This window comes from Pseudopipra pipra, chromosome W (assembly GCF_036250125.1).
Source record: "Pseudopipra pipra isolate bDixPip1 chromosome W, bDixPip1.hap1, whole genome shotgun sequence".
Lineage (NCBI taxonomy): Eukaryota > Metazoa > Chordata > Aves > Passeriformes > Pipridae > Pseudopipra > Pseudopipra pipra.
The window spans coordinates 37,605,088-37,628,647 of record NC_087580.1 but is presented as its reverse complement, the minus strand read 5'-3'; the positions used below and the strand labels follow the sequence as shown (position 1 = coordinate 37,628,647).

The window sequence follows — 23,560 nt, the reverse complement described above, 5'->3', positions numbered from 1 at the left end:
CTCTCCTCCCCCTCCTCCCCCTCCTTCGTCCTCCGGCTGCAGGGGGTGGGGGAGCAGTGTTCAAGAGAAATGGGTGATGGGGGGGCAAAAGACGGAAAAAGGGAAAGACAACTTAAAACTGACAATACCCCAACTTACAAATCAAATAAGATTGCAGTGTTTTTACAGCAATAGGTGTTACACATGTTACAGGCAACCCTCATTTCTCCCACAAGCTAAAGTGTTGCTGAGCGTGCTCATGACATTCTCAAACGTTTTCTTCAAAAACAGAAAGGGAGACTGATGAAAGAATCCCTTGAAGCAAGATTAAAAATGAGGTAATGTACATGTTTAGCTTTTTGCATGTTGCAGAACGTTGTTAGGAATCTCCTATAGTTCACCATTTCGCATCTTTTACATGAAATTTGGCTGTTTCCCCCGGGGGCAGGGTGCGGGTAGAAAATTTGCACATGGAACGATGAGACGAAGGGGGTAGTCTTGCCCCCTGCAAAAGTAGTTCTATTGCCTTTATGACAGAGTATCATTGCTCTATGAGAAGGGTTGAAGATTTCCAAGATAATATCCTATATTTTCTTGCTGTATTCATCTTTTGCATGGAGAGTTATGCAGGATTTGCAGATTGTTGTTGGTGGCTATGCCATAAATTTCCTTTGAATTATGAAAGTAATAAGAAGTGCACAGCCAATGACTACTTGAAATGTGTGTGTGACTGATGAGTGTCTGAGGTGGCCACCTAAGTGTGACTGGAAAAAACTGTGTGAAAGAGAAAAGCTACATGAATGTGTAACTGTGTAAACTTAAAAATACTTTCCGTCGGTGTCGAGATTTTAAGAAGGTGTTAGGACTGAGGTTGAATAAGAGATTCTTACAGAAATTTGGTGTTCTATTTCAACCCTGTATGAAGATTGTGGAGGTTAAATCTCAGGTGAAGTTTTTCCACTGGTGTTGTTCCTTAGCTGTGTGAGCTGCACAGGAGACCATTAGTTTTGGAGCAAGTAAAAACCATAAGCCAGCAAGCATTAGTGCAGGCTGCAGAGTTAGCAGAGCCCAGAGCATGGTGCACAACCATGCGTCCAGGTGCCCAGGAATCATTCTTACAATTCGTGGAAGAGCTGCAAGATGCTGTAGAGAAACAAGCTTTTGACACTCAGTTATAGAAGCTGCTAGTTACACAATTAACCAGAGATAATGCCAATATAGACTGTCAAAAAGTGTTACACAATTAACCAGAGATAATGCCAATATAGACTGTCAAAAAGTACTATCCTTGATGCAATGATGCAGGCTTGTGCCGGGGTGGGGTCCTTAGACCATCAAATAATTGCATTTGCATCTGCTATGGCAGTAGTGAGGGTCGTTTGAGCTTTTCTGTGTTTCCAGGATTTAAATCAGGAGTTGTTGATGTTGCTGCCTTGCTTGTTCAGCCCATTGCAGGGGGGCCCTTGCAGACTGTCAAGGCCATCCTGCGTGCCTTTTCAGGGGCATCTGCAGTATGGTGGATAGTGTGTCTTCAGGCCTCCTGGCTGGAGGCCAGAGCAGACCAGTTATGCTGATCAGTGTGCCAGAGCTGAAATGTTGTTTTAAAGAGTCCTTATATATTCTCTTAAAAACCCCTCCCATGCAGCAGCTGGTGGCAATATTCATTGTAAAACAGCTAGTCCTTCATCCTTAAGATGTGCCCTGCCCATTGCAGCTGTGTTCTCAGCAAAATAGCCTCACTACTTGTGACTGCTGCTTGTTTCATACTAGACGTATTGCTTGCGTAATTTGACTAGTGGATGTTTAGGATTATGCAAAGGCAACATGAGTTAAGTGCCTTGTTAATCGGTTGTTCTAATAGCACACTTGCAAGACGTTTTGTTCATGTTGCAATCATTGCTGCTAATTATACAAGGCAATTCTGTGTTATAGCTTTCACACCTTATCCACCACTGATAATTTCTAAAAGAGACACAAATAGCTCAACTTATACTTTTTGTGAGTTATGTTCCCCAAGCAGAGTTTCGTGAGTGTCGAAATGAAGAATTTGGTTCTACTGATGCACCACAAGTCTTTTGGTCACTGCTGATTTCTGCCCTAACCTGTACTCTTTGTGATGCTCAAAGCTTGCTGTTAATTGTCCAAACAAACAAACTTCTGTAGTCATGCCAGGGGTTGGGGTTGTGAGACTAGGAGGTACTGCTCAGAGTTTTCTTTTAGAACATACAGATCCTGTGTGACTTAAGCAATGGCTCCTACCTAGAGAACAGCTGTTGGCCCTGCAACAGCTTGTTAAAGAGCAGCTTGATTACATTGAACCATCTCAGAATCCTTTAATTACCCCGTCTTTGTGCTGAAGAAAAAATCTGTGAAATGACGACTGTTGTATGGTCTCAGACGAGTTGGTGCAGTCATGGTAACCATGTAAGCATTGGTTTATTGACCCCTTCTGTGCTTTCTGCTGAATAACCCATTGTTGTTATTAATTTGACAAGTTGTTTTTTCACAATCCAGTTAGACCCCAGTAATAGAGAAAAATTTGCATTTTCAGTTCCATCTATTATTCGTGCAGAACCTTTCGAGCGTTATCCACAGAAAACCCTCTCCCATGGAATGAAGAGCTTTTCTATAATTTGTCAGTCCTTTATGATTCCAACATTATTTTCTGTACTAATGCAATTTTCTGACTGTCTTTTGTTGTCATTATATAAATGATATTTCTGCCGACTGTAGCCACTGAGGATCAGCTGGGTGTGTTGGACACTGAAACCAGAAAGAGTTTACAATTCTTTGGCCTAGTAGTTTCTCCTGACACGGTGCAGTGAGAGGTACCCTGGAAATATTTAGGGTTCACGTACACAAAAAGCAGTCATTCCTCAACCAGTTCAATTGGGTATTAATGTTAAAACTCTTACTGACATACAGTAGCTATTAAAGTCTTTAAATTAGATTGCATCATACTTGAAATTGCCAAACACCCACCTGGCACCTCTATTTGACCTGCTCAAACATTCTGACAATTTTCAGGAACTGAGGGAACAGACTGAGAGAACTGACTAACAGAGCAGTTTGAACCATCCAACAAGTAGAGCAAGCTTTACATTCTAAATTTGTTTCACACATTGATCATTGTCAAATTGTCTAATTTTTCATTTTTGCATATCACAGAGTTCCTTTTGTCAAAAACCTGCTCCTGGATTGTTTGAGCACATAGCTCAAATCACCATTAAGGCTAGAGGAAGATGCATAGAGAGTACTGGCAGAGATCCAGCTCACATTGCTGTACCTGTACACTCTCATTACTTTGAGTGGTGTCTGACAAACATATATGAAATGCAAACTGCTTTAGCTGGGTTCCACGGCCAAATTTCTTATCATTCATTAGTCCATAGAAGGAGTGCAATGTCTGGGTCACCTTAATGAAGGCCTTGAATCAAACCACCTTTTGTGCCTTGCTTGCATGGCCCGAGCAGCCTTTTCCTACCTGTCTGGTAGGAGTTCTGTTAAATGGCAGTGAGGCCAGCCTTATAGCAGCCTCAGACCCCTGACAAAGTCGTTTTGTACAGTTATGCGGCAGTATATAGGCAGTTGGGATTTGTTGCAAGAAAATTGCCCTCTGGTCTGTTTCTCATATGTGGAGACAAAGCCTGACCAGGAATTCCCAAAGGGATAACAGGGGAACCTTGTACCATAGGTCGTGTAGGATTGTTAACACCTTCTCACAAAGTGCCCTTTAACCACAGTGGGAAAAAAAAAAAAAAAAAAAAAAAAGAAGAGCCCCTAGATGGTCTTACAGTCTTGAGGAAGACAGGTAAAGCTGCGGTAGTGTGGAAATAAAATTTGGATGACAGCATCAAATTGTTCATCAAGAAAATTCTCCTCAAATTGTGGAACATCGAGCTGTAACCCTTGCTTTTCAGTTTTTTCCTAATCAACCTTTGAATGTTATTGCTGACTCTGCATATGTTGTTAATTTGTTACAGTGACTTGCTCAGGTGGTGTTGTATTGTCCATTTCCAGGTCTTATTTTTCAAGCATTGTTTGTACTCTAAAGAACTCCTTTGCAGAGGCTTGTTCCAGCAGGTTTGCTATGCTTCGATCCAGCACAGCTTCATGGTTTTTCACCTCTTTTAGAGTTTTGGGAAAAACACGCTGTGCTTTGCCAAAAGCCTCCTCCAAACTGATGATCTTGTGGTCCCCGTGGGAGCTGAGGACAGAGCACATGTAAGGGGGGTACTTTTGAATTAGATGATCAATGGAGCACAGAGGCGTGAGAAAGGAATCATATTAGGATGTGAAACCAGCTGAGTATGGTACAATGTAACTTCATGGCACAAGCGAATTGTAAGGTCCATTGTACTTTTTGGCAAGTCAGCTGGATATCCCCTATTATCAGAGCTGAGTTCTTCCTTGGTTTTGCTACATATTGCAAGATAGATACATCTACCCTTGAAACACAATGGTAGAGGTCATACATAGGGGTGAGAAAGATGATGATGGGAGGAAGATTCTGTGGGCAGGGGTCGCTGGCCCCTTGCCCTACAGCAGGGCACGCACAGACTGTTGCTATCAGGTGATGAACAGGCGGGGTTTGGCTGCCACTCAGGCATCACCTTATACTGCGTACTGGCCCTACGTGGTGTAATGTAGAGCTGATAAAATGGGGTGTCAGGACTGCTGGGGTGAGCGATCCTCATCCTGCCATGGAGACTGTGTTGTTCCGCCGGGACGCCCGCTAAGCACGGGCACCGACCAGCTGCTGCAGATCCTGGCAGCCCTGGCCTGTCTGTGTGGGTAAGCACAGTTTATTGATAGGAAGCTTCTGAGAGAACAAACTTTTTAATATCCTTTTAGTGTTCCTTTAATTCCCCTTTTATGTTTATGGTATTTTTCCTTTAGTTTCCCTCTTTACTAACCAATATCGTGTTATCCATAATAATGTGTTAAGATCCTTTTTTGGTATCCCTTTTCACTAGTTAATACTGTATTAAATGATGTTCGTAGTATTTGTTTTAATGCCACCCGATAAGGTAGTTAGTTTGTATCCTTTTTTCGTTTTTAATTCCTCTTGCTAAGTTTATTACTATTATTATTATTCTCACTGTAATAAAAGATATTTTGTGTGTTTGAGTATTTCTGGCACTTGTCTTTATTCCGGACATGTATCCAAGCGAACGGTTACAATCACAGCTCCTCTGTGACATCAGATCTTTCCTGTGACATCACATCCTCCCCATGATATCACACCTGCTCTGTGACATTATGTCCTTCCTGAGACATCACATCTTCCCTATGGCGTCACATCCATCATAAGACATCACATCTCCCTTGTGATATCAGATCATCCCTGTCATGTCATGTCCTCCCTTGTGACATCACAGCTCCCCTGTGACATAACATCCTCCCTGTGACATCACATCCGTCCTGTGACATCCACATCTCCCCTATGACATCATATCGGTCCTGTGACATCACATTTTTCGTGTGATATCACAGCTCCCCTGTGATGTCACATGCATCATATGACATCACATCTCTCATGTGATAACATATTATCCCTGTGACATCACATCCTCCCTTCTGACATCACACGTTCCTGTGACAACACACCTCCCTGTGACATCACATCTGTCCTATGATATCACATCCATCACATGATATCACATATATCCTGTGATATCATATCACTGTGATGTCACGTGCTCCCCTGTGACCTCACATCGTCCCTGTGACATCACAGCTCCCTATGATAACACATCCGCCCTGTGACATCACATTTCCCCTATGACATCACATCCATCATATGGTATCAAATAATCCCTGTGACATAACATCCTCCCCTGTGACATCACATCTCCCCTATAACATCACACCTCCCCATGATATCACAGTTGCCCAGTGACATCATACCCTCCCTGTGACATCACACCTCCCCTGTGACATCATATCCTTGTTGTGACATCAAGGCTCCTTTATGATGTTACATCCATCATATGACATCACATCTCTCCAGTGATATCATGTCATCCCTCTGACATCACACCAGCCCTGTGACAGCCCATGACATCACATTGCCCCTGTGACATCACAGCTCCCCTATGACATCACATTTTTCTTTGACATCAAATCTCCCATATGGCATCATGTCCATCATATGACATCACATCTTTTCTGTGATATCATAGAATCCCTGTGAATGCACGTCCTCCCCATGACATCACATCCTTCCTGTGACATCATGTCCTCCCTGTGACATCACACCTCCTCCTGACATCACATCCATCCTTGTGACATCACAACTATAATATCACATCTCCCCTATGGCATCACACCTCCCCTGTGACATCAAACCTCTACTGTGATATCATATCATGCCTGTGATGTCAGGTCCTCCCCTGTGACATCACATCCTCCCCGTGACATCACAGTTCCCCTATGACATCATAACCTTTCTATGACATCACATCTCCCCTATGATGTCACATCCTTCATATGATATCACATCTCTCTTGTGATATCCTATCATCCCTGTGACGTGACATGCTCCCCTGTGACATCACAGCTCTCCTATGATTTGACACCCATCATATGACATCACATTCTTCCTGAGACATCACATTTCCCAAATGACATTGCATCCTCCTCGTGACATCAGAGTTCCCCTGTGACATCACATCCTTTCTGTGACATCACATCTACCAATGTCACAACCATAATATGTCATCACATCTCCCCTGTGACATCACATCCAGTGACATCCAGATCCATCCCAAGGCTGGGGGTGTGTGTGAGACAGGCAGAACCACAAATGCCTGCACAGCCCAGAGCAGTCAGTGTGGGGCTGTGCTTGCTGCTGTAGAGACCCCCAGGGAACAAACCCAGGCAGGAGTTTGGGGGGGGGTGTCCCTAAGGAGGACACTTGCCTTATTGTTGCTTCTTATTTGTAATATCTTACAGATCTATCACACAACACCTAAGGATGGATTCTACAGAATATGTGCCATAGATATCTGGGTTGGGTCTGGCTGAGCTGCAGTTCAGTTCCCCACAGCAGCCCTCCCAGGGCTGGGCTTGGCATTGGCAGCTGGAAGGGGGTTGAGAACACCCCAGTGTTTTGGCCACTGCTGAGCACAGCACCAACACTGGGACATTCCTTCCTTAGCTGAGGGCAAGAGCCTGGCAGGGGACCCAAGTAGGCCAGCTGAGCCCAACTGACCCAAGGGACATTGCAGACCATGGGAGGTCAGCTCAGCTCTAAAAGCTGAGGCAGGGAGCAGGAGGGGGGCATTCATTGTCTGATGGCTGCCTGCTGAGGAACCGTCCCACGGACCCAAGCCCTGCTCCTGGGGAGTGGCCGACCATGGCTGCTCATGGGAAGCAGAGAACAAACCCTGCTGTCTTTTGCTTTAAATAAACTGCCTTATCTCAACCCACCAGTTGTTTTTTTTTCCCACCTTACTCTCTCCCCTGTCCTGCTGGGAAGGGGAGTGATAGAGCAGCTGGGAGGGCACCTGGTGTCCAGCCAAAGTCAACCCACCACACACCTGAACACTTCCAGAGACTCCACCACCTCCCCGGGCTACTTGTTCCAATGCCTGAGCACTCTCTCAGTGGAAAAAGGTTTCTTTAATATCTAATATGAACCTTGCCCAAAGAAGTTTAAGGCCATTCCCTCACAATCTTTCACTATAGCCTTGGCAGAAGAGACCGACCCCAACTCCACTAAAAACCTCCTTTCAGGTCACTGTAGAGAGCAATGAGGTCCCCCCTGAGCCTCCCCCTCGCCAGACTCAACAAGCCCAGTTCCCTCAGCCGTCCCTCAGCAGACATGTTTTCCAGAGCCTTCCCCAGCTCCGTTCCCTTCTCTGGACACGCTCCAGCCCCTCAAGGACCTTTTGGCACTGAGGGGCCAGAACTGGACACAGCACTCCAGGTGGGGCCTCAGCAGTGCCCAGCACAGAGGGGCAATCACTTCTCTGCTCCTGCTGGCCACACTCTTCTCCACAAAGGTCATGGACCCCTTGGCCTTCTTGCCCCCCTGGGCACACTCTGCCTCATATCCAGCCACTGTCAAGCAGCACCCCCAAGTCCCTTCCTGCTGAGCAGCTCTCCAGCCCCTCTGCCCCCAGCCTGGAGCGTTCCAGGGGGTTGTTGGGACCCAAGGGCAGGCCCTGACACTTGGCCTTATTGATCCAGCCTGTCCAGATCCCTCTGCAGAGCCTTCCTGCCCTCCAGCACATCCACACTCACACCCAACGTGGTGTTGTCCACGACTTTCCTGAGGGGGCACTCGATCCCCTGGCCCAGATCATCCCCAACGATGTTAAACAGGAGCAGCCCCAACCCTGAGCCCTTGGGAACCCCACTAGTGACCAGCCCCACCTGCATTCCCTTCCATTCCCCACCACTCCCTGGGCCATCAGACACTTTGTCACCCAGCAAACAGTTCCCCGGGCAAGCCATGAGCAGCCAGTTTGTGCAGGAGATGCTGGGGGAGATGGTGCCAAAGGCTTTCTGGAATTCCAGAGAGACACATTCCCAGCCTTTCCCTCAGCTGCTGAGCGGGTCCTTTGTCAGAAAAGGAAATGAGGTTGGTCAGGCAGGACCTGCCTTTCCTAATCCCACACTGGCTGGGCCTGATCCCCTGGTTGTCCTGCCCGTGCCATGGGATGGCACTGAGGAGGATCTGCTGCATGGACTTCCCTGGTCCTGAGGTCAATGGGACAGGCCAGGAGTTCCCCAGATGCTCCTTTTGGCCCTTCCGGTGGATGGGCATCCCATGTGCTTGTTGCCAGTCAGCTGGGACTTGTGCAGTTGTGCAGCACTGCTGGGGAATGAGTGAGAGTGGCTTGGCCAGCTCTTTCTCCAGCTCCCTCAGGACTCTTGGCTGCATCCCATGTGGGCCCAGGCACTTGGGGGGGTCTCACTGGCAGAGTAGGTCACTGACCATTTCCTCCTGCATTGTGGGGGCTTCACTCAGCTCCCCATCACCAGCTTCAAGCCAAAGCCTGCCTGCCAGGTGTCCAAGGGGTCAGTTCTGCTGCCCCCTCCTTCCTTCCCCCACAATGGAAAACTCCCTCATTTTGGGTCCCTGTGCCCCAGACGGCTCCAACCACCACCTCACCCACCAGTCCCACAATCATGGAATGCTTTGTCTTGGGAGGGGCCTTCAAGAGCATCTCAGCACCCTCAGAGTCAAGAATTCCTTCCTACTATTTCCTCCAACCCTGCCCTCAATCTGTGTGAAACCACTGCCCCTTGTCCTGTCACTCCAGGCCCTTGTCCAAAGTCTCTCTCCATCTTTCTGGTTGGCTCCCTTCAGGCACTGGAAGGCCACAATCAGGTCAGCACAAAGCTTTCTCTTCTCCAGCCTGAACAATCCCATTTATCTCAGCCCTGAGATATTTCTGAACCTCCCAGAATCCAGGGGCCATTGGGACCCTGCAGAACCTCCTGCATTCAAGTGCTCCTTGTGAAACTGCAGGCTCTCCTGGAACCCAAGGATTCCTGGAACACTGCAGAGCTCACGGAACCAAAGGGCCACTGTCCCACTGCAGCTCCTCCTGAAGCACAAGGGACCCTGGGACAGTGGGAAATCTCCTGGAATCCAAAGGGCATTTTGGGACTGCAGGGCCTCGTGGAACAAAAGGAACCTTTGGAGACTGGGGAAGCTCATGGAATCCAGGGGCCATTGGGACATGTGGGGCCTCCTGGAAGAAAAGGAACCCTGAGAATTTCTGTGGGAACAAGTTGAGGCAGGAGCAGCTGCATTCAGTTAATCAGGATCCAAAAGGAGTGTTTTGGCCTTGACTGGTGTTTTCCATCCAGAGAGTGCTGTTTGCCAAAGTGGAAACCACTTGGAACGCTCTGCATGGTAGCCTGTGTTTTTCTCTGGTGGCTGAACACAGCCAGCACATGAGGGGAGGGGAATGTGTGAGATCAGGGCACTGCTTTTGGGCCATGCTGGGAATTCCAGTGGACTAAAAGACAAACTTCAGATGCTGTTTCCAAAGGAACCCCAATGAAAGGGGGACGCCGGAAAGATGGGCGGACAAGTCCCGCAATGGAACTCTGTGTGTGCAGACTCATTTTCTCCTTCAGTGCCCACAGGAGAGAGGGCAAAAAGTGGGGGTTGGGACCCCAAAACTGTTTGGGGGGAAAATTGGAGATTGAGGGGACAATGGGAAAGTGGGAGGAACAGGGAAAAGGGTGGAAAAGGAGGTATAGTCTGGCAAGTCCCACAGTCCCATGGGGGTCTATGGGCATAAGGGGGCTAGGAAAGGGGGGGGACAGGCCTTGAGCTTCCAACTTCCTGTGGGGTGCTGGGGCCTGCTGGATCCAATCTCAGCCTTCAATTATGCCAACAGAATCAATTTAGAGGAATTAGAGAGGTGCGACTGAAAAACTTCTGTCGCCCAGGTTTTAATGATGGCAAATCAGATCTATTGATAGAAATGAATTTATTTAGGGTTCCAAATGATCAGACAAAAGATCTTCATCAAAATTATTTATTGCACAATAGACACACTAAAACTAGCAGGAGTACAGGATAAGATAGGACAGTGCTCTACACTAAAGCAATTGTTGAAGCCAATTGTTGAAGCTGGCAAAAAAGCAATAATTCCTAATTAGAGACGGACGGAACTCCCCCAGACCAATGCTGGTGGGGAGATCTCTGCTCTAAACTTCCAGGACTGACACCCCAAGAAGGGTTCTGTTGCAAGAACCAGCCACTGGGAAAGGGGACTGGCCCTTTCTGGTCGAAAGGGATGGACTGACAGTCACTGGACTCCAGGGGTTGCCTCACCATCAGGGGGTTCATTTGGGGTGGAAGCAGCGGCCGAAGCTCTTCCCACAGTCGGGGCACTCACCGGGGTTCTATTATCGGTGGGTCCGTTGGTGTCTGGTCAAGTGACAGCTCTGGGGAAAGCTCTTCCCACACTCCCCACACTTGTAGGGCCTCTGCCCGGTGTGGATGTGCTGGTGGGTGACAAGGTTGGAGTTCTGGTTGAACCCCTTCCCACAGTCAGTGCAGTGGAAGGCCCACTTCCCTGTATGTGCCTGCTTGTGCTTCAGGAGATATGAGCTGGTCTGAAACCTCTTCCCACAATCCAAGCACTTGTAGGGCCTTTCCCCGGTGTGGATGCGCTGGTGGACATGGAGGGTGGAGCTCTCCCTGAAGCTCTTCCCACATTCCCCACATGTGTAGGGCCGTTCTCCAGTGTGGATGCGCTGGTGACTGCGGAGGTTGGAGCTGTCACTGAAGCTCTTCCCACATTTCCCACAGGTGTAGGGCCGTTCTCCAGTGTGGATGTGCTGGTGGCTGAGGAGGTGGGTGCTCTGCCTGAAGCTCTTCCCACATTCCAAGCATTTGAAGGGCTTCTCCATGCTGGGAGGATGCTCAGGGACCACCAGGTCAGAGCTCCCCCTCAAGCTCCGGCCGCCTTCCTGGCACAGGCTGGCTCTTTCCTCCTCAGAGCACCCTGGGATGGCTTTGGAGCCCCTCCTGTGGGGGGATCTCCGGCCCTTTTCCTCCCCGCTGCCTTCCTGCGCCGTGGAGCCCTTCAAAACGGCCTCTCCCACCAGGGTCTCACGGGGGGATTTGTCCTCCGGGCTCTCCGTCCTCAGCTCGGGGCCTGGGGCAGGAAGCAAGAAGGACAGGCAGGGGATTTGCCTCCGGCCCACAGGGAAGGCCAAGGACATCCCCCCAACTCCGGCCCCGGCAGGACGGCGGCGCCAGCGGGGTTGTCCTGCAGCCGGGGCCATGCTCGGCTGACAGAGCCAGCACAACACCCGCCCAAAGGGACACTGACTTCCTCCTCACCTGCCTGGGGGGCCCACGGCATCTTCCTCTTCCTCGCAGCCTCCTCCTCCATCCGCCCAAGCTTTGGGAAGGACAAATCCTGATGGGGGAGAAAACAAGGGCTGAGTGCGTTGGCTTGGGGGTTCCTCCTGCCCAAGTCCATCTCTAGAGCTCACCGGGCATCCTGTGTCCATAAAAACCTCCAAAACACCAAAATTCAGCCCAGAAAAACCCAAACCACCCAGAATCAAGCAAAAAAGCCCTCAGAAATAGCAGGAAGTCCACCACCTTCCAAAAGCTGAAATTCAGCCAAACAATACTCCAAAATATGAAGATTCAGACAAAAAATATCTCCCAGGAGTTCCCTCTCTCTGGTCTCTCCCCTCTGGGGTTCGGAGGGTCTCCCCTGTCTGTCACGCTGGGGGTCCCACTTAGGGATTCTGGGAGTGTTGGGGTCCCAAGGGTTCCTTCTCCTGTGACTCTTGCCTTTAAGTGCCGCATTCCCAGACATTCCCCCTCTCCAGGTTCTCCATTCTGTTTTCTCAGGGATCCCAGGGGTCTCCACTGTCCAGGTTTGCCCTTCTCTGTGCCCTCCGTTTAAGGCTCCTGGGGGTCCTAGGGCTCCTCCCTCTCCGTGCTCCCCCCTCCAGGCTGCCAGGGGTCCCCCAGCTCCACCATCGCCCCGCTCTGCACCCCACACTCGGCAGCTCCCGGGCTCCACACCCACCCCGGGCACTCCCGGGGGGCCCCAAACCCGCTGTGTCCCCCCCGCTGGCACCGGGCTGACAATGGAGCCGGCGGGGCCTGACCCAGCAACACCAACCCCCACCGTGGGGGGGACCCGCATCCCCCCGCCCACTGTAGGGGCTCTGCCCCCAACCCAGCCCAGCACCCCCAAAAAACACCTCCTGCCCACCTCCAAGAGCCCCCAAGGGCACAGCCCTGCACAAGGGCCAGCTGTGCCCAAGGCAACCAAACAGCCCCACAGGCAGGGGAACACCAGAGGTTGCCCCAGGGCAATGACAGCAGGGAGTGGATCGGGCCCCCTGAAACGTGGGTGGGCTCTGGGTTCAGCCTGACCAGGGGCAATTTGGCACCAACAGCACGGCCCCGACCGCTGGCTCAGCACAGGGGGCCCGAGCTCTCCCCTCTCTCCAGCCTCCACCGCTCTACAAGGATCAAGTCATGGGGACAACAAGGCAGCCCCACAGCACATCCACTCCCATTCTCCCTCCTCCCCCTAGCTCACCTCTCCCACCCCTTTCCCGGGCTGTTCTCCAGTGTGGCTGTGCTTGTGCCGGAGCAGATGAGAGCTTCGGCTAAAGCTCTTCCCACACTCTCCACACTTGTAGGGTTTCTCCCCAGTGTGGATGCGCCCGTGGGTGAGGAGGTTGGAGTTCCGCTTGAATCCCTTCCCGCAGTCCATGCAGCGGAAGGGCCTCTCATCCGTGTGTGTCTGCTCATGCAGGAGGAGATTTGAGCTGGTCTGAAACCTCTTCCCACATTTAAAGCACTTGTAGGGCCGTTCTCCAGTGTGGATGCGACGGTGGGTGCAGAGATTGGAGCTACGGCTGAAGCTCTTCCCACATTCCCCACACGTGTAGGGCCGTTCCCCAGTGTGCATGTGCTGGTGTTGGAGCAGGGTGGAGCTACGGTTGAAGCTCTTCCCACATTCCAAGCACCTGAAGGGCTTATCCCTGCTTAGAGGCTGCTCATGGACCACCAGCTCAGAACTCCCCCTCAAGCTCCAGCTCCCTTCCTGGCACAGGCTGGCTCTTTCCTCCTCAGAGCACCCTGGGATGGCTTTGGAGCCCCTCCTGCGGGGGGATCTCCGGCCCTTTTCCTCCCCGCTGCCTTCCTGCGCCGGGGAGCCCTTCAAAACGGCCTCTCCCACCAGGGTCTCACGGGGGGATTTGTCCTCCGGGCTCTCCGTCCTCAGCTCGGGGCCTGGGGCAGGAAGCAAGAAGGACAGGGAGGGGATTTGCCTCCGGCCCACAGGGAAGGCCAAGGACATCCCCCCAACTCCGGCCCCGGCAGGACGGCGGCGCCAGCGGGGTTGTCCTGCAGCCGGGGCCATGCTCGGCTGACAGAGCCAGCACAACACCCGCCCAAAGGGACACTGACTGCCTCCTCACCTGCCTGGGGGGCCCAAGGCATCTTCCTCTTCCTCGCAGCCTCCTCCTCCATCTGCCCAAGCTCTGGGAAGGACAAATCCTGATGGGGGGAAAACAAGGGCAGACTGCATTGGCTTGGGTGTTCTTTCTGCCCAAGTCCATCTCTAGAACTCAGCGGGCATCCTGTGTCCATAAAAACCTCCAAAACACCAAGATTCAGCCCAGAAAAGCCGAAATCACCCAGATGCAGGCAAAAAAATCCCTCAGAAATAGTAAGAAGATCCTCATCCCCCCAAACCGCACAAAGCTGAAATTCAGATGAAAAATACTCCAAAATACGATGATTAGCCCCCTCTCCCTCCTCATAGCCCCCCTCTCCCACCCCTTTCCCACCCACCCCCCAAACCCCGGCTCCCCCCAGCTCCCTTTGGGGGTGACCCACTGCCCCTCACGCTCCCTTTGGGGGTCCCACCCGCTCTTTTCACTTCTCTCGCCCCTTTCCCATCGTGGCCGCTCCGCTCACCCGACAGCGGCAGGAAGGGCAGGGACAGGGGTGGAGCAGCAACAGCAACAGCAAGAGAACAATTCCCCCCCCATCCCGCAGGTGCCCTGGAAGGGGGAACTTGTCCCAGATATCCTGGGGGGAGGGCGAGGAGGTCGTGACATATTTGGGCTGCCAGCACAGATTTCCCTGCAAAGTCTGCACTGAGTCAAGCTCTGCACAGGGGATTGTGCCCCATGCATGGAATTGCAGAGGCTCCCCCAGGTCCCCAGAATCAATCAGCAACCAGGAATATGCACAATAAAAGGCCCCTACGAAGATTTTGGGGGGAGTGTCCTGTAGGGAGGGAACAGTGTCACCCCACCAGAGCAGGGCTGGCAAGTGGGAGGCTGCTCCAGGGCTCTGCAAGAGGCTTCGTGCTCTGCTCAACCCCAGCACTGCCTGGTACCAACACCCCCGGCTGCCCCCGGCCCTGGGCAGCTCTGCTGCCACAGGCTGTGCCCTCACCGTGGCCCTGCAATGGCCCTGCCTGTCCCTCACCCGTGGCCCTGCCCGTGGCCCTGTCCCTTGGCTCTCTCTCTGCCAGCTCAGTGTGGGGCACACGGGCTGGGAGTCCCTCCCAAGCCCCCCGGGCAGCCGGCGTTGGCTGGGGGGATGTGAGGGCTGGGCCTGCTCAGCACAGCCCCGGCCTCGTGCCCAGCGCCTCTTTCCTGACCCACACAAGAGCTTCCCGGCCCCCCCAGGGCTCCCCTGCTGCTGCCTCTGCTCCTGGCCCTGCCTTTGCTGCTCCCTTGGCTGGGGCAGCGGCTGCAGGGGGGGGATGGCAGCAGCTTCAGCTCCACGGCACTTCCTGGGGGGAGCTCAGCCCGGGGGGGACGGGCAGGGACCTGATGGCGATGGACAGGGGCCCAGCAGGGACAGACAGGGCCTGCAGGGAAGGCACAGGGACAACCTGGACCCCCACACTGCCAGGGCTGTCTCTGCTCCTCCTTGCAGGCTCCGTGGCCAGGCACAGTTTGTGTTCCTGGGTGCCCACCATCTCAGCACTTGGAGACGCTCAAATCAGCGCCCGCAGCTCTGCAGCAAAGCCCCAGCTCACCTGGCACACAGGGGATGGACACAGCACCTGCTCGGGGATAGGCATTCACAGCTTTGCCCCCTTCCCCACCACAGGGCTCTCCTTGCTCAGCAGCACCTCTGCCTTGCACTTATTCTCAGCCTCACCTCAGGGACAGCTCTGGGCTCACCTCCGCGCCACTTCTCAGCCTCACCTCAGGGCCTGGGCTCAAGGACAGGAACCTGCAGGGAGGGGACATCAGGTGCAAGCTCAGGGCTGCCTGCTTGCACTGGCCTCTGGGCTTCCTTCTCCTCCTACAACCAGCCCAGAACTCAGCCTGCTTTTCTAACACCACACATTTACAGACTAACCTTGGAGATAGATATGGACAGACATCTCTATCACCCTGGGGATAGAGCCTCAAGCATGTGCTGCCATAGGAATGGCAATCACAGAATCACAGAATCAGCCACGTTGGAAAAGACCTCCAAGATCATCAAGTCCAACCCTGGATCCAACCCCGCCGTGCTTCCCAGACCATGGCACTGAGGCCACATCCACTCTCACCTTCAACACCTCCAGGGACGCTGACTCCACCCCCTCCCTGCCCAGCCCATTCCAAGGCCTGATTACTCTCTCTGCAAAAAATTGCTTCCTAATATCCAACCTAAACCTCCCCTGGCACAGCTCAAGACCCAGCCCTCTTGTCCTACTGCTGCTTCCTGGCACAACAGCCCCACCCCCACCTGGCTCCAACCTCCTGGCAGGGACTTGCAGAGAGTGATGATTCATCCTGGGGACCTGAGGGACCCTCTGCAATCCCATCCATGGGGCACAATCTACTCTCCAGAGCTTGACTCACTGCAGACTTTGCAGGGAAATCTCTGCTCGCAGCTGCATCCTGAGCCCAAGGTCAGTTTGTATCCACAGGTGCTGATCCAATGGGTGCCCTGGCATTGGAGCCTGGGCTCTAATTAACCTCTCCTGTGCTGCCAAACAGCAGGAGCTGTACGGCCAAGGGACATACTGTGATCCCTGTCAGTGTCCATGGCCCCTGTCAGTGTCCTTCAGGGAAAGTGGGAAGAGGAAATGAAGAAACTGGTTTGGAACTAAACTGATGTTAAAGTGGGAAAAACCTCCTTCCATGGAAATAAAACTTAGACAGTTTTTCCTGGGCTGAACGAGCTCATTCAGGGATGAAAGACTGGGACTTCTGTGGACACTTCTGCTGGTTTCTTTGGACACTTGTGTTCCTTCAGAGAGCCCCTGGAAACACTCTGCTGTTCACTCCCAGTGCCACCAGTGCCTGGGTCCTGTCTGCAGCAGCAGATTGCAGTGGGACGGGAGAAATGCTTTTCTGAGCCTCTGGGCTGGACACAGGCACAGCCTGACCCTGAACCCAAGGGAAACAAAGACAAATTCCATGGCTTTAGCTGGAGCAAGGGTGGGGGGTTTTCCTGAGGGCAGCACTACACCAGACTTTTGTGTGTGTGTGTGAGACAGGCAGAACCACAAATGCCTTGTTATTGCTTATTGTTTGTAATATCTTATAGATATATCATACAACACCTATGAATGGATTCTGTAGAATATGTGCCACAGATATGATACAGAATATATCTGATTATTGCTTTATCTGTCTGTCCAGACAGATATTGAGTATGAAGAGTATATTGAGTATTTGAGGGATATGTTCCTCTCACTACCCTGTGAGCTCCACTCCCAATGCCAGCAAATTCCTGAAGCTCCCCCTTCTGTGCCCTGCAGGTTTTGGCAGATTTGCAAGAGCAGGGGAATCATTCCCTGCAGCCCCTTTGCACTGTAGGAAATGGGAGCCCTGTGCACATCCTGCTGCCTCCAGATTCCATTCTGGGTGTGGGAACGAACCTGTGGGGAGCAAAGAAATGCCTGGTTCTGCAGGAGCTGCAGATGCTCAAGAGGTAGCAGGACCAAGTCAGGGGCATGGGGGGGCATGGGGGGCTTTGGGGTGTGGGAGGGTCCTGGGGGAGATGGGGAGGGGCTTTGGGGATTGGGGGTACAGACCAGTACAGACCAGGACAGACCAGGACAGACCAGGACAGACCAGGACAGACCAGGACAGACCAGTACCTCCTCACTGTTCCCCAGATCTCTCCTGGAGCTGGGCCACCTTGTCCTGGGACACCTGAGCCCCCCCCAGTGCCCTCCCAGTACAGCCCAGTGCCCCCAGTACAGCCCACTGTGTTCCTGTCCCAGGGTGCTGGGTGATCCCTCTTTGAGGGGGGTTGGAAGTGATTTGAGGGGGGGCTGTGGGAGATTTGGGGGGATCTGAAGAGTTTGGATGGGGATTTGGGGGTTTTGAGTGCCTTTAGGGAAGTTAAAAGAGGTCTTGGGGACATTGGGGGGTCAGAGGTACCTATGGGGGGAGGGGATTAAAGGGGAAATGGAGGTTAGGAGACATTTGGGAGGGGTTAATGAGGCCTGGGCGAGCAGAGGAGGGGCTGCACCAAGAGCAGGTGAGTCTTGAGACCACCCCTAGTGTCCCCAAGACCCTCTTGGTGTCCCCAGTTCCAACCCTGACACCCTGAGACCCCCCTGGTGTATCCAATGTCCCCAGGGCCTCTCCATAGCCCTAATTCCCCCCTTGACATCCCCAATTCCACTGTCACAAACCCCTCCCCACTGTCCCCAAACCCCATCCCTGATGTCCCCAACCCTCCATCTCACCCCAGGAGCCCCCCCTGGACCCTCTGATCACAAAAACGCCCCCACACACACTCACAGAAAGGCCAAGGGCATCTGGGGAAACATTGGGGACAGTTGGGGGGCTTTGCAGGGCACTGGGTGATTACTGGGGGATTACCAGGACACACTGGGGGGAACTGAGGGACACTGAGAGGGCACTGGGAGGGACTGGGGAGTTGCTGGGGGATTACCAGGACACACGGGGAGACACTGGCAGGTTACTGGGCCATACTGGGGGTTACTGGGTGCTCACTGCAGGATCACTGGGCCATCCTGGGGGGCAGTGGGAGGTCACTGGAACACACTGACTGGTCACTGAAGGGGTCACTGGAAAGTCACTGGGATATACTGGGGTCTAGGGATCCCCTTACCCAGATGTGGTACATTCCCCCCCCCGGATTTTGGGGGCCATCCCTAGGACCCCTTCTTTTTGGGGCTGGGGGACCCCCTGGACCCACTGCTGGGCTTTAGGGGACCCCCCAAAATGCCCTCAAAACCCCTGAAATCCCCCCTCGACACATCAAAACATTCTCAAGGTCCCCTCAAATGCCCTCAGAGGCCTCATCCCTCCCCAGCACCCCCTAAACCCTCTCAGTGACCCGCAAAACCCACCTGGGACCCCCCAGTCCCCTTTAGGGACCCCCCAATCCCCCTCAGAGACCCTCAAAAACAATTAACACCCCGTAAACCCCCTAGAGACCCCAAAAATGCCTAAAAGGTCCCGCCAGGACCCCCAAACCTCCTCAGAGACCCCCAAACCCCACCTGGCACCCCCCAAATCTCCTCAGACACCAAAACCCCCTCAGAGACCCCCAAACCCCTTCAGGAACCTTCAACCACCCCCTGAGTCCCCTCAGGACACCGAACTCCCTCAGGGACCCCTCAAAACCTCCTCGGTTATCCCCGAACCCCCCCGCTAAACCCTCCCGAGCCCCCCCGGGGGGACTCACAGCACTCAGAGCGAACCGCAGGCCCCGCCGCCATCACCGAGTCCCGGCTGCGCGCGCACCGCGGTCAGAGAACGCCGCCGCAGCCAATCAGCGCGCGCCCACGCCCCCGCAGCCCCGCCCCCGCCCCTGCCGCGTTGGCTGCCGGGAATCGGTGATGGCGGCGGGTCGGTCGGTGAGCTCTGAGTGCAGGCGGGGGGTGCGGGAGAGCGGGGTCTGGGGATCCCCTCGGGGGCTGCGGGGAGCGCGGCTGTGGGTGGAAAGGCTGGAGGGCTCGGGAGGGTTTAGCGCGGGGGGTTCGGAGGTTCGGAGGACCCTCTCGGGGGCCGCGGGGCCCAGAGGCCTCCCAAGAACCCGGAAGGGTGATTCGATTCCTGAGAAAGTCCCTCAGAGAAAAAAATTCAAAACCACCCAACCAGAAAAAGAACCCTAAAAAAAGGAAAAGTGAGAAAAAGGTGAAGGAAAAACTGCAAGGGCCAGGATGATTTTATTACTTTGCTTCAGTTTTTCCTTGGTCTCCTCCTTCTCAGATTCTTTGCTCTCTTCCTTTACAGAAAGCTCTTCTGCTGTTCTGTGGTTTTGTGGTCCCTTAGGGGCTTTTCGAGGTCCCTGAGGAGGTTTTGGGGGGCTCTGAGAAGCTTTTGTGTCGTGAAGGGACTTAGGGGGGAGGTTGAAGGTCCCTGAAGGGGTTTGGGAATCCCTGAGGGAGTTTTGGAGTCTCCGAGGGAATTGGGAGGTCCTGGGGGGCTTTGGGGGTAGGGTCTTTGAAAGAGTTTTGGAGGTTTCTAGAGGGATTTATGGAGTCCCAGACTGTTTTGAGGGTCCCTGAGGGGGTTTTTGGGGTCCCTGAAAGGGCCTGGGGGGTGCCAGGTGGGTTTTGCAGGTCACTGAGAGGGCTTAGGGTGTCCTGGGGGGAGATGAGGTCTCTGAGGGGATTTGAGGTGTCTTTGAGGAGGTTTTGATGGGTCCAGAGGTGGATTTCTGAGAGGATTTCAGGGGGTTTGCCTGGATTTTGGGGGGTCTCCGTGTCAGTCCTGTCTGGCCACGGCCAACTAAAACTCCTATGATGCCATTTCCCATCCCACCACAGCACCTCTGCCAGCCCAGCAAACCAACCCCAGGGAAAGGGGATCCCAATTCCCCCCTCGAACCCCAGAGACCCCCAAAACTCAGCACACAGAGACCCCAAAGACAGGGGGGCCCAGGTGTCCCCTAAAGCCCAGCAGTGGGGTTCAGGGGATCTCCCAGCCCCCAGGGGAGGAGTCCTGGGGGTGCCCCCAAAAGTCCAGGGGGAGCAGAACCAACTAAGGGGATCCCAGTGCCCCCAGTATAGCCCAGTGACCTCCCACTGACCCTCAGTACGGCCCAGTAACCCCCTCAGTGACCACCCAGTGTGTCCCAGTGACCTCCCACTGCCCTCCAGGATGACCCAGTGATCCTCCAGTGAGCACCCAGTAACCCCCAGTATGGCCCAGTAACCTCCCAGTGTCCCCCCGTCTGTCCTGGTAATCTCCCAGTAACTCCCCAGTCCCTCCCAGTGCTCCCTGGTTCCCTCCAGTGTGTCCCAGTATCCCCCAGTAATCCCCCAGTGCCCCAGAAAGCCCCCCAGTTTTCCCAAACATGTCCCCAGATGCCCTTGACCTTTCTGTGAGCAGGGTGGTGGGGTGTTTTTGTGGTCAGAGGGTCCAGGGGGTCTCCTGGGGTGAGATGGAGGGTTGGGGACATCAGGGATGGGGTTTGGGGACAGTAAGGTTAAGTTTGGGGACACTGGAATTGGGGGTGTCAAGGGGGGACTTGGGGCTGGGGAGGCCCTGGGGACATTGGAGACACGAGGGGGGTCTTGGGGTGTCAAGGAAAGAACTGGGGACACCAAGAAGGTCTTGGGGACACCAGGAGGGGGTCTCAGGACTCACCTGCTCTTGGTGCAGCCCCTCCTCTCCCCCCCAGGCCTCTTTAACCCCCCAAAAATGTCCCTTAATCTCCATTTTCCCTTTAATCCCCTCCCCTCACAGATCCCTTTGATGCCCCAATGCCACAAAAACCCTTTTTAACTCCCCCAAATACACCCAAAGACCCCCAACTCCCCCCAAATCCTCATCCAACCCCCCCAAATCCCTTCAAATCTCCCCCAGCCCCCCCTCAAATCACTTCCAACCCCCCTCCACGAGGGATCATCTGGCACCCTGGGACAGGAACACAGTGGACTGTACTGGGGGCACTGGGCTGTACTGGGAGGGCACTGGGGGGGCTCAGGTGTCCCAGGACAACGTGGCCCAGCTCCAGGAGAGATCTGGGGAGCAGTGAGGAGGTACTGGTCTGTCCTGGTCTGTCCTGGTCTGTACCCCCAATCCCCAAAGCCCCTCCCCAGCTCCTCCAGGACCCTCCCGCACCCCAAAGCCCCCCAGGCCCCCTTCAGGCCCCTGACTTGGTCCTGCTGCCCCTTGAGTGTTTCCAGCTGCTGCAGAACCAGGCATTTCATCAGCAAATGTGCAGGTGACACCAAGCTGGGGGTGTGTTGATGTGCTGGAAGGCAGGAGGGCTTTGGAGCACAGGTGGTGTGAGGAGAGGCTGAGGGAGCTGGGGGTGTTGAGGCTGGAGAAGAGGAGGCTCAGGGGAGACCTCCTGACTGTCTGCAAGTCCCTGCCAGGAGGTTGGAGCCAGGTGGGGGTGGGGCTGTTCTGCCAGGAAGCAGCAGTAGGACAAGAGGGCTGGGTCTTGAGCTGTGCCAGGGGAGGTTTAGGTTGGATATTAGGAAGGAATTTTTTCCCAAGAGAGCAATCAGGCTTTGGAATGGTCTGGGCAGGGAGGGGGTGGAGTCAGCGTCCCTGGAGGTGTTGAAGGTGTGAGTGGATGTGGCATCAGTGCCATGGTCTGGGAAGCAAGGCGGGGTTGGATCCAGGGTTGGACTTGATGATCTTGGAGGTCTTTTCCAACGTGGCTGATTCTGTGATTCTGTGATTGCCATTCCTATGGCAGCACATGCTTGAGGCTCTATCCCCAGGGTGATAGAGATGTCTGTCCATATCTATCTCCAAGGTTAGTGTGTAAATGTGTGGTGTTAGAAAAGCAGGCTGAGTTCTGGGCTGGTTGTAGGAGGAGAAGGAAGCCCAGAGGCCAGTGCAAGCAGGCAGCCCTGAGCTTGCACCTGATGTCCCCTCCCTGCAGGTTCCTGTCCTTGAGCCCAGGCCCTGAGGTGAGGCTGAGAAGTGGCGCGGAGGTGAGCCCAGAGCTGTCCCTGAGGTGAGGCTGAGAATAAGTGCAAGGCAGAGGTGCTGCTGAGCAAGGAGAGCCCTGTGGTGGGGAAGACACAGAAGCTGTGAATGCCCATCCCCGAGAAGGTGCTGTGTCCATCCCCTGTGTGCCAGGTGAGCTGGGGCTTTGCTGCAGAGCTGCGGGCGCTGATTTGAGGGTCTCCAAGTGCTGAGATGGTGGGCACCCAGGAACACAAACTGTGCCTGGCCACGGAGCCTGCAAGGAGGAGCAGAGACAGCCCTGGCAGTGTGGGGGTCCAGGTTGTCCCTGTGCCTTCCCTGCAGGCCCTGTCTGTCCCTGCTGGGCCCCTGTCCATCGCCATCAGGTCCCTGCCCGTCCCCCCCGGGCTGAGCTCCCCCCAGGAAGTGCCGTGGAGCTGAAGCTGCTGCCATCCCCCCCCTGCAGCCGCTGCCCCAGCCAAGGGAGCAGCAAAGGCAGGGCCAGGAGCAGAGGCAGCAGCAGGGGAGCCCTGGGGGGGCCGGGAAGCTCTTGTGTGGGTCAGGAAAGAGGCGCTGGGCACGAGGCCGGGGCTGTGCTGAGCAGGCCCAGCCCTCACATCCTCGCAGCCAACGCCGGCTGCCCGGGGGGCTTGGGAGGGACCCCCAGCCCATGTGCCCCACACTGAGCTGGCAGAGAGAGAGCCAAGGGACAGGGCCACGGGCAGGGCCCCGGGTGAGGGACAGGCAGGGCCATTGCAGGGCCACGGTGAGGGCACAGCCTGTGGCAGCAGAGCTGCCCAGGGCCGGGGGCAGCCGGGGGTGTTGGTACCAGGCAGTGCTGGGGCCGAGCAGAGCACGAGGCCTCTTGCAGAGCCCTGGAGCAGCCTCCCACTTGCCAGCCCTGCCCTGGTGGGGTGACACTGTCCCCTCCCTACAGGACACTCCCCCCAAATCTTTGTGGGGGCCTTTTGTGTCTATTCCTGGTTGCCGATTCCTGCTGGGGACCTGAGGGAGCCTCTGCAATCCCATCCATGGGGCACAATCTCCTCTCCAGAGCTTGACTCCCTGCAGACTTTGCAGGGAAATCTGTGCTGGCAGCCCGAGTATGTCATGACCACCCGCACTCTCCCCAGGATATTTGGGACGAGTTCCCCTTCCCGGGTGCCCGTGGGATTGGGGGGAAGGCACTTGTTTTCCTGCTGTTCATGTTCCTGCTCCGCCCCTGTCCCTGCCCTTCCTGCAG

General features: G+C 54.2%; 2 protein-coding genes and 1 pseudogene across 2 annotated transcripts in view; 1 reads left to right on the top strand and 2 right to left on the bottom strand.

Moving 5' to 3' along the window:
* Positions 1-23,560, top strand: part of LOC135404675 (zinc finger protein 239-like) — a 386,745-nt gene that overhangs the window by 113,975 nt on the left and 249,210 nt on the right. The window lies entirely within an intron of this gene.
* The window catches only part of LOC135405260 (zinc finger protein 883-like), a 290,064-nt pseudogene that overhangs the window by 203,817 nt on the left and 62,687 nt on the right, over positions 1-23,560 (bottom strand).
* Positions 10,637-13,505, bottom strand: LOC135405603 (zinc finger protein 239-like). Its single transcript, XM_064640309.1, has 2 exons — positions 13,081-13,505; positions 10,637-11,302 (listed from the first exon to the last, which is right to left on the bottom strand). Exons 1-2 carry the CDS (start codon positions 13,404-13,406, stop codon positions 10,861-10,863), a joined length of 768 nt encoding a protein of 255 aa, XP_064496379.1. The 5' UTR covers positions 13,407-13,505; the 3' UTR covers positions 10,637-10,860.

Bases quoted from the DNA above. Each gene is read 5' to 3' on its own strand.
- LOC135405603 (XM_064640309.1), bottom strand. From the start codon at position 13,406: ATGCACACTGGGGAACGGCCCTACACGTGTGGGGAATGTGGGAAGAGC. The intron at 11,303-13,080 runs GCACAAGCACAG...CCACCTCCTCAG, and splicing joins CGAAGCTCTCATCTGCTCCG to CCACCAGCACATCCACACTG.